General features: G+C 35.4%; 1 protein-coding gene across 3 annotated transcripts in view; it reads left to right on the forward strand.

Moving 5' to 3' along the window:
• Positions 1 to 11,823, forward strand: part of EED (embryonic ectoderm development) — a 35,805-nt gene extending 23,982 nt beyond the window's left edge. Inside the window, exons 9-13 of one of the 3 annotated variants that reach the window (XM_012469485.2) lie at positions 586 to 691; positions 2,219 to 2,293; positions 10,099 to 10,257; positions 11,008 to 11,081; positions 11,483 to 11,823. In XM_012469485.2, coding sequence (XP_012324908.1) covers positions 586 to 691; positions 2,219 to 2,293; positions 10,099 to 10,257; positions 11,008 to 11,081; positions 11,483 to 11,609 — 541 coding nt within the window. In that variant the 3' untranslated portion in view covers positions 11,610 to 11,823. Of the gene's footprint in view, positions 1 to 585; positions 692 to 2,218; positions 2,294 to 10,098; positions 10,258 to 11,007; positions 11,086 to 11,482 lie in introns of those variants that run through there. The other 2 variants (XM_012469486.2, XM_064365380.1) reach the window with 2 other exon arrangements.
• Positions 11,824 to 13,180: the final 1,357 nt, after the last annotated feature.

Consider the following 13,180-nt stretch of genomic DNA (forward strand, 5'->3'; position numbering starts at 1 on the left):
TACAGGCATGAGCCACTGCACCTAGCCCCATCTAAGAAATTTTAAATTCCCGTAAGGTATCATTTTCAGAATTTATTGCTCAAGGCAGGACTCTCATCTAGACTTATCTTCAGCAGATTTTGGAATGATGTTTAGTTGTTGCTGGAAAGACGACTCTTTTTTCAACTAGTGTAGATAAGTTGACTTTCATAGACTATTAGTGCTTAATTTTAAGTTCTGAGTAGGTAGCTTAGTATATTTTCTGTGAGAAACTGATCAGGTCTTTATTATTGGTTAGGATACCCAGAATTGAAGTGATTAATTTTGGGTTAAATATAGTTAAAGGCAGGAAACTACAATGTTTATAAATGAAGTATCTATCATAGGATGAAAATAAACTTGAATAATTGATAATGGAAAAAAATAAAAGTGGAATGAGACTTTAGCTTTCAATAAATAGATAAGGTGGTCATTTATGGAGGAACACAGAGTAATTAATAGTCTTACATTCTGTTTTTCCAAGTTTTATAAATCCAAAAATGAAAACGAGTATGATTCTACTATAATTTTTTCTTTTAACTTTTTACATTTCCATTCTTCCTTCAGGCCATTTATTTCTCAGAAAATCCATTTTCCTGATTTTTCTACCAGAGACATACATAGGAATTATGTTGATTGTGTGCGATGGTTAGGCGATTTGATACTTTCTAAGGTATGGTAACTGCAGTTAAGCTGTACTTCCATCGTGTGTGTGTGTGTGTGTGTGTGTGTGTGTGTGTGTGTGTGTTGGAACTTGGTAGGGAGCAGTTTATGTAGTTTAGTAAATTGAATGGCAGATGGGAAATTGCCTTTATTTTAAAGTCTCATATTTTGATATATTTAGAAACTTGTTTTAAGGATAAAATATGTCATTGAATCATGATTCTTTGTGCTCCAGTAAGATGAGTAGTTTTGTAAGGTGATAGTGTTCTCTAATATTCAGTATTGTTACAAGATAACCAGTAGCCAACAGAGTTGTCTTTTGTTTTTTTGTATCTCTGTGACTATTTTAGTAAAATTTTATTTACAAAAACAGGTGGCTGGAGTTGGCTTATGGGCTACAGTTTGCCAACCCCTACTACTGTTGATGGATTTAAACAGTTGCTTCTTGACTTATGATGGGATTACATCCTGATAAACCCATCATAAGTTGAAAATGCATTTAATATACGTAACCTACTGAATATCATAGCTTAGCCCAGCCTACCTTAAATGTGCTCAGAATTAGCCTACAGTTAGGCAAAATTAGCTAACACAAAGTCTCTTTTAAATAAAGTGTTGAATATCTCACATACTGCTAGCCCAGGAAAAGATCAGAATTCAAAATTCCAAGTACCTCAAAATTGCAACTGTTTTGTACCATTAAGGTAAAGTTGAAAAATTGTAAATCAGACCATTGTAAGTTAGGGGCCATCTATGTGTGTGTTTGTGTGTGTGTGTGTGTGTGTGTGTGTGTGTGTATGTGTGTCTGTATTTTTTTTTTAGCTGATAATTTAGAGAAGCTATTGGTGATGTAACAAGAACATTTAGGATTATTAAATTTGGTAAAATTGCTGTCCAGTTTCTTTTCTTGATGTGAATTTCAGGCTACTTCACATTTTCTTGGGCAGAGCCTGATTTACTTTTTTCTTGGCTTTATGTGTAAACTGTTTTTTTCTTTTTTCTTTAAACTTTTGACCTTCAAATAATTTGATTCATAGGAAGTTTCAAAGATTGTGCAGAGAGGTCCCATATGATCTTTGCCCAGAATCCAAAGGTTATATGTTACACAACTGTAATACAATATCAAATCCAGAAAATTGACACTGGTACAATGTGTGTGTATAGTGTTAATGTCATTTTATCACGTGAATTTTGTCATTTCAAGAATAGTACAGTTTGGGACCTTTTAAGATTTTTTTTTCCACTCAAATCCTTGAGATCTATCCAAGTTGTTGCCTGTATCAGTAGTTCTCCTTTTTTATTGCTGAGTAGTATTCCATGGTATGGATTACCATAGTTTATTTAACTATCTATGGTAGGGCATTTTGGTCATTTCCAGTTTTGGGCTATTGCAAGTAAAGCTGCTAGTGAACAGTTGTGTACAGGTTTTTGTGTGGACTTAAGTTTTCATTTCTCTGGGTGAATGCCTAGGAGGGCAATTGCTGGGTCATGGTTAAGTTTGTTTAGTTTTTTAAGAAACTGCCAAACTATTTTCCAGAGTGGCCGTGCCATTTTACATTCCCACCAGCAATGTATGAGAGATCCAGTGTCTCCGAATCTTCGCCAGCATTTGGTATTGTCATTATTTTTTATTTTAGCTGTTCTGATAGGTGTGTAGTGATATCTCATCATGGTCTTAATTTGCATTTCCCTGATGGCTAGTGATGTTGAACATCTTTTTCATGTGCTTATTTACCATTCGTATATCCTTTTTGGTGATGTCTCTTCATATCTTTTGCTCATTTTCTAATTGGATTGGTTTTTTTTTTGTTGTTTTTAACTGTTGAGTTTTGAATATATTCTAAATATGAATCCTATATCAGATACATAGTTTGTAAATATTTCCTTTCAGTCTGTAGCTTGTCTTTTCATCCTAACAGGGTCTTTCTCAGAGCAAATAATTTTTAATTTTTATTAAATCCAGTATATTGATTTTTAAAAATTATTTTATGGATTATGCTTTTGATGTTGTGCCTAAGAACTCCTTATCAAGCCATAGACCCTAAAGCTCCTTATGAAGCCATAGACCTTGTCATTTCAAGAATGGTACAGTCTGGGACCTTTTAAGATTGTTTTTTTCCACTCAGACCCTTGAGATCCATCCAGATTATTGCCTGTATCAGTAGTTCTCCTTTTTTATTGCTGAGTAGTATTCCATGATATGGATTACCATAGTTTATTTAACTATCTGTGGCAGGACATTTTGGTCGTTTCTAGTTCTCTTGTAAAAGTTTTATACTGCTATGTGTTACATTAAATGTATAATCCATTTTGAGTTGATTTCCTTATGAAGGTGTGAGATTTAGGTTGAAGTTCATTTTTCCCCTATAGATACTCAGTTGTTCCATCAGCATTTGTTGAAAGACTATTCTTCCACCATTGAATTACTTTTGCACCTCTGTCAGAAATTGTTTGGCTGCACTTAAGTGGGGCTGTTTCTGTTTTCCCTGTTGTTTCATTGATCTGTATATCTGTCCCTCCACTAGTACTACATTGTAGCTCTATAATTATTCTTGAAATCTGATCGATTTCTCCTACCCTTATTTTTTTTCATAATTGTTTTTAGCTATTTTAATTCCTTTGCCTTTCTGTATAAATTTTAGAATAATCTTTTCTACATTTATAAAAGTCTTGCTGGGAGTTTTTTTGAGGAGAAGGAGGTTTTGACTGGAATTGTATTAAACCTGTATATATAATTTTGAGGAGAAATTAATATCATTGTGCTGAGTCTTCTAATCCACGACTGTTATGTCTCTTCATTTATTTACATCTTCTTTGACTTTGATCATCAGCATTTTATAGTTTTTAGCATATGAGTCCTGTTTTTGCTATTAGATTTATACCTAAGTATTTTTTAGCAATTATACATTGTTTTATATTTTTAATTTCCATTTTTTTGTGTTCATAACAAATATATAGAAATACAATTGATTTTTCCATATTGATCTTGAATCCTGTGACCTAACTAGACTACTTATTCAGGGTGTGTTTTGTGATTTTTCTCTGTAGACTATCTTGTGATCTGCAAATAAGGACAGTTTTATTTCTTCCTTTGTAATCTATATGCCTTTTCTTTTTTTTTTTTTTGCCTTATCGCACTGGTGAACTTTAAGTCCTATGTTGAATAGCAGTGTTAAGAACAGATATTCTTGACTTGACTTGTCGGTCTTTTTTTTTTTTTTTTTTTTTTTGGGTAGATATTCTCTATCAAGTTGGGAAAGTTGAGAACTGTTTCTTGTTCCTAAATTTTTGAGAGCTTTTTCATGAATTGTGTTTTGTCAAATGCCTTTTCTTCATCAGTTTATATAATCATGTGGTTTTTCTTCTGTTGCCTGCTAATGTAGTGGATTATATTGATTGGTTTTCTGAATATTGATCCAGCCTTGGAACCCTGGAATACATTCTACTTGATTATCCTGTGTAATTTTTTTGTGTATTGCTGAGTTGTGTTTGCTAATATTTTGTTAAGGATTTATGTGTCTGTATTCATGAGGTGTGATACTGGTCTGAACTCTTTCTTTGGTACTGTTTTTTATGGTTTTGATATTAGCAATACTGGCTTTATAAAATGAATTGTCAAATGATCTGTTTCCCATTTTCAGGAAGAGATTGTGCAAAATTAGCGTTACTTTTTGTTTTTTTCAGACAGTCTTGCTCTGTTGCCCAGGCTGGAGTGCAGTGGCATGAGTTCTGCTCACTGCAACCCCTGCCTCCTGGGTTCAAGCGATTCTCTTGCCTCAGCCTTCTGAGTAGCTGGGCTTACAGGCATGTCCCACGCCCAGCTTGTATTTTTTAGTAGAGATGAGGTTTCACCATGTTGGCCAGCCTGGTCTCGAACTCCTGGCCTCAAGTGATCTGCCAGCCTTGGCCTCCCAAAGTGCTGGGATTACAGGTGTGAGCCACTGCCTGGCTAATGTTACTTTATAATGAAGTCCATTAACTGGATAGTTACAGGGCTATTCAAATTAACTACCTTCATATTGGGTCATATTGGGTAAGCTGTAATAGTTTGTGCTGTTTGAGGAATTGGTAGATCCCATCTAAGGTAAAATCTATGTGTACAGAGTTGTTTGTAGTATCCCCTTATTATCCTTTCAATATCTGCTGGGTCTCTAGTGATAACCCATGTTTCTTTCTTTTTTTCTTTTTTGAGACAGGGTCTTGGTCAGTCTTGCTAGAGGTTTCTGAATTTTATTGATCTTTTCAGAGAACCAGCTTGTTGTTGTTGTTGTTGTTTTTTGTAAATGTTATTGATGTCTTCTCTTTTGTTTGCTGTTGGTTTATTTTGCTCAACTTTTACCAGTTTCTTAAGATGCAGCTTAGATTTTTGAGAATTTATTTTATGGCTCTATCTTAGATATGTTTGATGGGAGCTTGAAAAGAATGTGTATTCTGTTGGGTGGAGTGTTATATAAGTGTTTATTAGATACTCTTGGTTGATGATGTTGAATTCTTCTATATCCTTGTTTGTTCTGTCTACTGTTTTATCAACCATTGAGAGACGGGTGTTAAAATCTTTAGCTACAATGTAGATTTTTCTGTTTCTCCTTTCAGTTCTGTCATGTTTTGCAGTTCATGTGAATGTTGGTACATTCACATTTAGTATTCCTATGTCTTTGGAGTTGACTCTTTCATCATTATATAATCTTTTTCAAACTTTTAATCTATGTTTATTATAATTGAGTAAGTTTCTTATAGATGATATTAGTTGGGTCATACATTTTTTTAATCTACTCTGTTTCTTTTAGTTGGTGTATTTAGACCATTCATATTTAAGCCTTAATATCAGTTATTGTTTTAAGTCTGTCATTTTTCTTTTTGTCTTTTTCATTTCTCTCAGTTTTTTTCCCCCTAACCTCCTGGGTTACATGAACAGTTTTTAGAATTCCAATTTATCTATAGTAACTCATTAGTTTACTGTATATCATCAGCATTTTACAATTTTTTTTTTTTTCTCCAGAAACAAAATCTCCCTCAGTCACCCAGCCTGGAGTGCAGTGGCACAATCCCATGACAGTCCCTTCAGACAGTTGTAGCTCTCTGAAGCCTCAAACTCCTGGGCTCAAGCAGTCTTCCTGCCTCAGCCTCCCAAGTAGCTAGGACTACAGACATGCAACAGTATGCTTAGCCAATCTAATGTTTGTAGAGGTGGGGATTTTGCTGTGTTGCTCAGGCTGGTCTTAAACTCCTGGCCTCAAGTGATTCCCCTGTGTTAGCCTCCCAAAGCCCTGAGATTATAGGCACAAGCCACTGCACCCAGCTGGCATTGTTACCAATTTGAGTGAAATTTAGAATGCTTCCTTCCCTTTACATCACTGTGTTCTTCTCCATTTATAATTGTCTTAAATATTTATTTATATTTGAGAACTATATCAGTTGTTTTTTTTTTTTGCTTCAACCATCAAACATAATTTAGAAAACCCAAGAGGAAAAGGAGAGCATTGTATTAACTCATTTTGCATTTTCTGTTGTTATTCCTTACTGATAAATTTCAAATCTCATTAATTTTCTGTTTCGAAAACTTCCTTTAGCCATTGTTTTAGAGCAGGTCTGCTGTTAACAGATTCTCCTAGTTTTTCTTTATCTGAGCATGGCCTCATTTCTTCTTTATTCCTGAGGGATATATTCACCGAATATATGATCCTGGCTTCACAGTTATTTTCATTCAACATTTGACAAATGTTTTGCTCCATCTTTGGAGCAAAATATCCTAACTCTACTGGGCCTCCATAATTTCCGATGAGAAATTTACTGTCATTGGAATTGTTTGTCCCCTGTAAGTAAGATGTTCTTACAGCTTTCAGGATTTTTTCTTTGCCTTTGGTTTTCAAATTGAGCATGATTATATTTAGTTTGAGGTTTGAGTGTAATATGACTTTATGTGGATTTCTTTGGGTTTATCTTGTTTGGGGTTCGCTGACATTCTTGAATCTGTAATAGATTTATGTTTTGTCCCAGGTTTGGAAAGTTTTCAACCATTATTTAAACTCTTTTTCAGCCCTGCTGTCTTCCCGTATTTTGGGATTCTGATTATATGAATGTTAGATCTTTTGTTTGGTCCCTAGGACTGTCTTTCTCTCTTTTTTATTCAGATTGGATAATTCCTTCCTTCTCTTCTCTTCTCTTCTCTCCTCTTCTCTTCTTTTGTTTGGTCCTTAGGACTGTCTTTTTTCTCTTTTTTGTTCAGATTGGGTAATTCCTTCCTTCTTCCCTTCCTTCCTTCCCTTTTCTTCCCTTTTCTTCTCTTTTCTTGCTAAGGCTGGAGTGCAATAGCGCAATCTCAGCTCACCACAACCTCCGCCTCCCAGGTTCAGGAGATTCTCCTGCCTCAGCCTCCTGAGCAGCTGGGATTACAGGCATTCGGCATCACGCCTGGCTAATTTTGTATTTTTAGAAGAAATGGGGTTTCTCCATGTTGGTCAGGCTGATCTTAAACTCCCAACCTCAGGTGATCTGCCCGCCTTGGCCTCTCAAAGTACTGGGAATACAGGTATGAGCCACTGCACTTGGCCAGATTGGGTAATTTCTATTGTACTTTCTTTAAATTTACTGACTTTTGACCCTCTCCTCTTTTGGTATTGAGCCCATCAACTGAGTTTTTTATTTGAGTTATAATAGTATTTTTTAGTTCTAAAACTTCCAGTTCGTTCTTGATACCTTCTCTTTCTTTGCTGAGACTTGTTTTCTGTTTACATGTGTTTATGGTCATTGAAGCATTTTTATGATTACTGACTTAAATCTATGTCAGATCTGACATCTGTGTTATGTCAGTGTTGATATCTGTTGATTATCTTTTTAAAGTTGGTATTTCTGGTTCTTAGTATGAAGAGTGATTTTTTTAAATGAAACCTGAGTATTTTGGATATTATGAGTCTGGACCTTATTTAGGTCTTCTCTTAAAGCAGGCTTTCTCTAACACCTTTTCAGCTGGGGAAGGGAAGCGCATTGTGTTGTGATTGCCAGGTCGAGGTGGAAGTCCAGGTTCCTCACTTGGTTGACTTGGTTTGGTGCTTCATTACTGCTGAGTATGGGAGGTAAGGCTCTCCATACACCTCAGCTGATACCACCCTAGCTGGGAAGGGCCAGGATGCCTAATTACTGTTCCCCTAGTGGTCTCCATTAGCAGTGTGGATAGTTGGTGGTGGCCTTACCAACGAGTGGTTTTGAATGTCCTAACTCTACTGGGCCTCCTCTGATACCACACTAGCCCGAGAGGAGGAGGAGGGTCACCCCATTGCTACAAGAGGTATGGGGAGAGTTATGGGGTAGGCACTTGGGGTGCTTTGTTACAACCTGAGGATGGGTTTTCACTGGGCTTTTGCTGGTTCAGATGGAGATGGGGCCACAGATTTTTCTAGGGTGTTTGGCTGGAGTAGAGCATTGTTGTCTGAAAATTTTGTCTTGCTAGGCTGCCACTTTTTTTGGTCCCTTGGCCAGAAAGAGCAGGCTTTTGTTGTTTTTCTTGCCTTAACTCATTAGAATTTCTGAGTTGCTGGCTTTTCTTGCATCCAGTCTGGAATACATAAGGCAAAAGAAAACCCAGGAAACTCAACGGTTATCGTTTATGTTCAAGGTTTCTAACTTGTTTGCCTTTTCTCTACCTTTCTGAGTCTTATATTTGCTTTATATATGATACTCAGACTTTTAAGTGGACGGATAGGGAAAAATATGTCTACTCCATTGTTCTGGCAGCAGAAGTAAAAAGCCAGTAACTTTTTTAAATTTCTGCTCTTTGAACTTCATCAGATCACTGGAAAGGATTTCTGAATTTTAGGTGGTAGGCGGAACTGAAATATATTGGTAGTCTGAAATCTGGCTCTGCGTTGGAATCACTAGGAGAACATTAGAAAAATAGATTTCCTAGACCTCACCTTCAGAAATTCTAAATCTGGGACAAGGCCCTGGGAATTGGTAGTTCTAAAAAGCTCTCTAGGTGATTTTTAAGTGCAGCCATCCACTGGCTCTGGAAACATCTTTCTACATCACTTGGCTTTAGTTTTTCCATCCAGGGACTACTGTAGTACTTTTACCACTGGTTAGTAAGAAGCACTTGAAGAGCTGTTTTACAGTTCTTCTGCTTTGGCTTTCTCTTAGAGACTTTGAATCAGTAGCGGCTGAGATGAGTCTTTCGAGAAAACTCTACAGGCTGTTGATCCAGTTTTGCATTTAGCCAAGAGTCATCACACTAGGTGTTTTCTGAGGTGCTTTACAGTTAAAAACTTGTATAACAGATGTCATATAGCACTAGGATTTCAGAAGTCTAAATAAAAAAGGTAGAGAAGAAAAAACAATGTGTTGTCTCCTCCCTAATCTTCAAGTGGCCATACCATTAAATTATTCAAATGCCTGTGAATCCCACAGGGCTGACACCTTTGACTATATTATGTAGGCTGTTCAGTAAAACTCTAGGGGGCACTGTTGGCACTGTTCACTTACACCGGGATTTCTGAATCCTGGTGCTGTTTTGTTTAGGACAGATAATTCTTTTTTGTAGGGGGTTTCCTGTGCATTATAAGATGTTTAGTAGCATCTCTGGCCTCTAATCATTAGAGCACAGGCACATTGCCAAATGTTCCTTAGTGGGCAAACTACTGACCTAGACGGTAATATGAATAGTGTCCACAGTTTTGCAATTTTTTCTCATTGTATTCTTTACCACTTACTGCTTAAATGTGTGTATACAAATTTGATTTTATAGGATAGGAAAAGTATAACTTTGAATCCTATTTCAAATCCTATCCCCATATCAGTGTCTTTATGTTAAACAACTGCTTTACTTGCCTTCGATTGTCCTATTTATAACCTGAGTTCTAAGGGCATTTATGTGAGTTCATTAACTTTCCTAAGATACCTGTTGAGCACCTACTGTGTGGCACAGATACTGGATAAGGATTAATCGTTAATAAGGTAAAGGAAACCACCTGTGATTAGAAGCGAAATGGGAAACTGAATTGGGAAAGATGAAACTAGTGAAGTAAGGGCCAGATTAATGCTGGATTATGAAAAGCCATGTATTCTAATTATGTGTGTTTGTAATTGTACCTTTGGTATAAAACACTTCAAGTCTCTGGGTATCAGAGTTTCTAGAGCTGAACTTGGTTTAACTTGGAAGAGAAATGTTGGCTTCCAAAATGGATATTCCAGACAACGTGATTCTTTTGCATCAACGAATTCTGTTGATGATCAGATTTCTTGTCCTTAAGTCTGGATATTGACTGTAAATATAAATGAATGTACATCGCTGTACTTGATAGCTGAATTAACCAGGTTCTGAGAGCTGTGAATTCCAAAACAATAGTAGAGAAGAACCTTGTTTTTACTTTGTAAGATTCAGTTCCACATTAATATTTCTTTTTCTCATTTATCTCTCTGTTTCAGTCTTGTGAAAATGCCATTGTGTGCTGGAAACCTGGCAAGATGGAAGATGATATAGATAAAATTAAACCCAGTGAGTCTAATGTGACTATTCTTGGGCGATTTGATTACAGCCAGTGTGACATTTGGTACATGAGGTTTTCTATGGATTTCTGGCAAAAGGTACCAACGTACTTTTATATTTTGAAATGATCTCACTTATGAAAGACCATTGTAATTCTAGCTTTTTCTGTTGTGTCCATGTTCTGTTTCCTTTACAAATCTACCCTGATGTTCTGTATTGATTACTTTGCCCTTTGATGTTACTCATTCTACTTTTGTGGCTCTACATATGATCTGCAGTGCTTACTTTAAATGAAATTGGCAGTTGGGTATCAATGGTGGAAATGAGGTATTTATCTTCCATAACATAAACATTATCATAACATTAATAAGACTTAATGTTTTAGTAATTAGATTTTTAATCTATGTATATAACTTTTTCCTAGAGAAAAGTTCAGAATCGAAGATAGATAAAATACTACCTAAAAAATAAATCTATTGTTAGGATTTTGTAGTAACAAATTACCCGGGTATTTATTTCTGTAAGAAAACTTGGGAAGAGCTTTCCACAGCTTTTGCTGTAATTCTTGAAGGCAGAAGAAAAAGTAAGTACCATGCCAACAATGTAAATTTGTAAAGCCCTTCATAAGTTTGCAAAATGTCTTCTTATTTGCTCGAGACACTTGTGATGTATTAATTGCTCTTATCTCTGTTTACAAATCAGGAGTATAAGACCCACAGAAATAGTCAAGAGTACAGAGACTAGAACTGAGCTTTTTCTGAAATAAGAAAGATGTCTGAGGATTCCTCGAATTACCTAGAACCTGGTAATTTTATTAATTTAATGTTTTTAAAAATATGTTTATACAGATGCTTGCATTGGGCAATCAAGTTGGCAAACTTTATGTTTGGGATTTAGAAGTAGAAGATCCTCATAAAGCTAAGTAAGTATTTAGAAATTTCTGTTCAAAATTTCAGCCCTTTTCTCCACAATTATATGCCAATGTAGAGAAGATAATTTATATTTGCAGTGCCATCCTTAAGTCATTTTTAACATTTACTACTTTCCAAGTTAGTCATTCTTTTTTATTCCAATAAATTTTTGTTTTTCCCGAGTACCTTGGTGACAAGTTCTCTTTTTATACAAACTATGTAGTGCCTGTTGAACTTAAAATATATCCACATTTTATAAAATGTAAGACTGAGCTTTTAGTGAAGTATATCCTGGTTTTAAATGCTTTTTGTTTGGCTTAGAACATCTGCTTATTTTCTAATCCACTGTTTTAGGGTAGACACTGACGATGTTATGTGTGGTCTTTAACCTGTTGTCATGTTTTTTCCCCAGATGTACAACACTGACTCATCATAAATGTGGTGCTGCTATTCGACAAACCAGTTTTAGCAGGGATAGCAGCATTCTTATAGCTGTTTGTGATGATGCCAGTATTTGGCGCTGGGATCGACTTCGATAAAATACTTTTGCCTAATCAAAATTAGAGCGTGTTTGTTGTCTGTGTAAAATAGAATTAATGTATCTTGTTAGTAAGGACATGTAGAGCATTTAGAGTTGTCTTTCCGCATTCAATCAGGCTGAGCTGAATGTAGTGATGTTTACATTGTTTACATTCTTTGTACTGTCTTCCTGCTCAGACTCTACTGCTTTTAATAAAAATTTATTTTTGTAAAGCTGTGTGTTTAGTTATTTCATTGTGATTAAAAAAACAAATTGAAAGTAATAAAATTATGCGTTTTTATAATGCTTGTTTTTTTGTAGTTCTCTTAACCAGAGAAAGCTTACTTGTAATACAGAGATTAAGTATAGGCTGTAGAAATATACTCAATTCATATCTTGGCTCTGCTACCATGTGACCTTGGATAAACAGCTTCTCATTGCGTGGCTTCTTGTGTATAAAACAGGGAAAACAATACTTTCCTCGGTTATTGTGAGGAGCAAATGATTCGATATGTGTGAGGCAGTTAGAACAGAGGCAGTTAGAGCATTTGACATATAATAAGCGCCAAATATATTTTAAGTGTTTATAATTATTGGTGATTATATTTCCTATGGTTATATATTTTTAAATGATGTCTTATATAATAGTTTCACAAGTAATATTTAAAATTCTGTAGAGTTAGAACCTATGATAATGTTTAACTATAACCTTTCTTTATAGTGAAAAAAATATTACTGCCATTAGATTTGCAAAAAGGCTGTTGGTAACCTTAGAGGAGATACCATTAGTGCAAAGGAGGGGAAGATATAGAAGCTTAAATGCAGTGGGTTGGATCATGAAAGAGATGGCAAGTATGTCCATATAGTGAGTTGTTGCCTCTTTTCTAGAAGTATGTTACTAAGAGAAATTATTGAGATCATAAGATTGGGAATAGTTGGTTATTTTGTCTCCAACATAAGGAACAGTGCATTTATTTGTGGGCAAAAATTCCCTAAAGAGTGAAGACCAAGATCACATGTGGAGGGGTTAACCTCTGAAGCAGAGGAGTGAAGAAAGCCTGAATGATCATAAAGCCTTAGCTTTAAGGTTGGAGGTAAAATCGGGTGAGCCAGAGAAAAATACAGAAGACTGAATTTTGTCAAGATTTTAAAAAGATTCATGAACCTTGTTTCTATAAATCTATATATTTTTTAAGTTTGGTTTTGATATCTTGTACAGTATTTGACACAGCCCCTTTTTGAGCTGTCTCTGAAGCATAGTTTACTTCCTTGATAATAGTATAATGCTTAAGTCTGAATAAACAGGAAAACTGACTGCCTTTTACCGTCTTGGTCCAGTGGACCCTTTGGTTTTTAGAAATTTTAATAGGAACTTTAAGAAGTAAACCTTTATAGCAAGTAAATTCTTAGTACAAACTTCATAAAAGACAAGGAATACTGTCATATCCTTTTAGCAAAATAATAAGATTGCCCAGGTTCTTGTTGCAAAATACTGCATGATGAAATCCTTCCTGTTGCATGATTAATTGGGTGAGAATATTATCTTTCCTTTTAGTCCTTAGAAATGTATTATTCACAACTCCATTCTTT

The sequence above is a fragment of the Aotus nancymaae genome, unplaced genomic scaffold (assembly GCF_030222135.1).
Source record: "Aotus nancymaae isolate 86718 unplaced genomic scaffold, 86718_ANA_hifiasm-v0.15.2.pri h1tg000059l, whole genome shotgun sequence".
NCBI classification, from domain to species: domain Eukaryota; kingdom Metazoa; phylum Chordata; class Mammalia; order Primates; family Aotidae; genus Aotus; species Aotus nancymaae.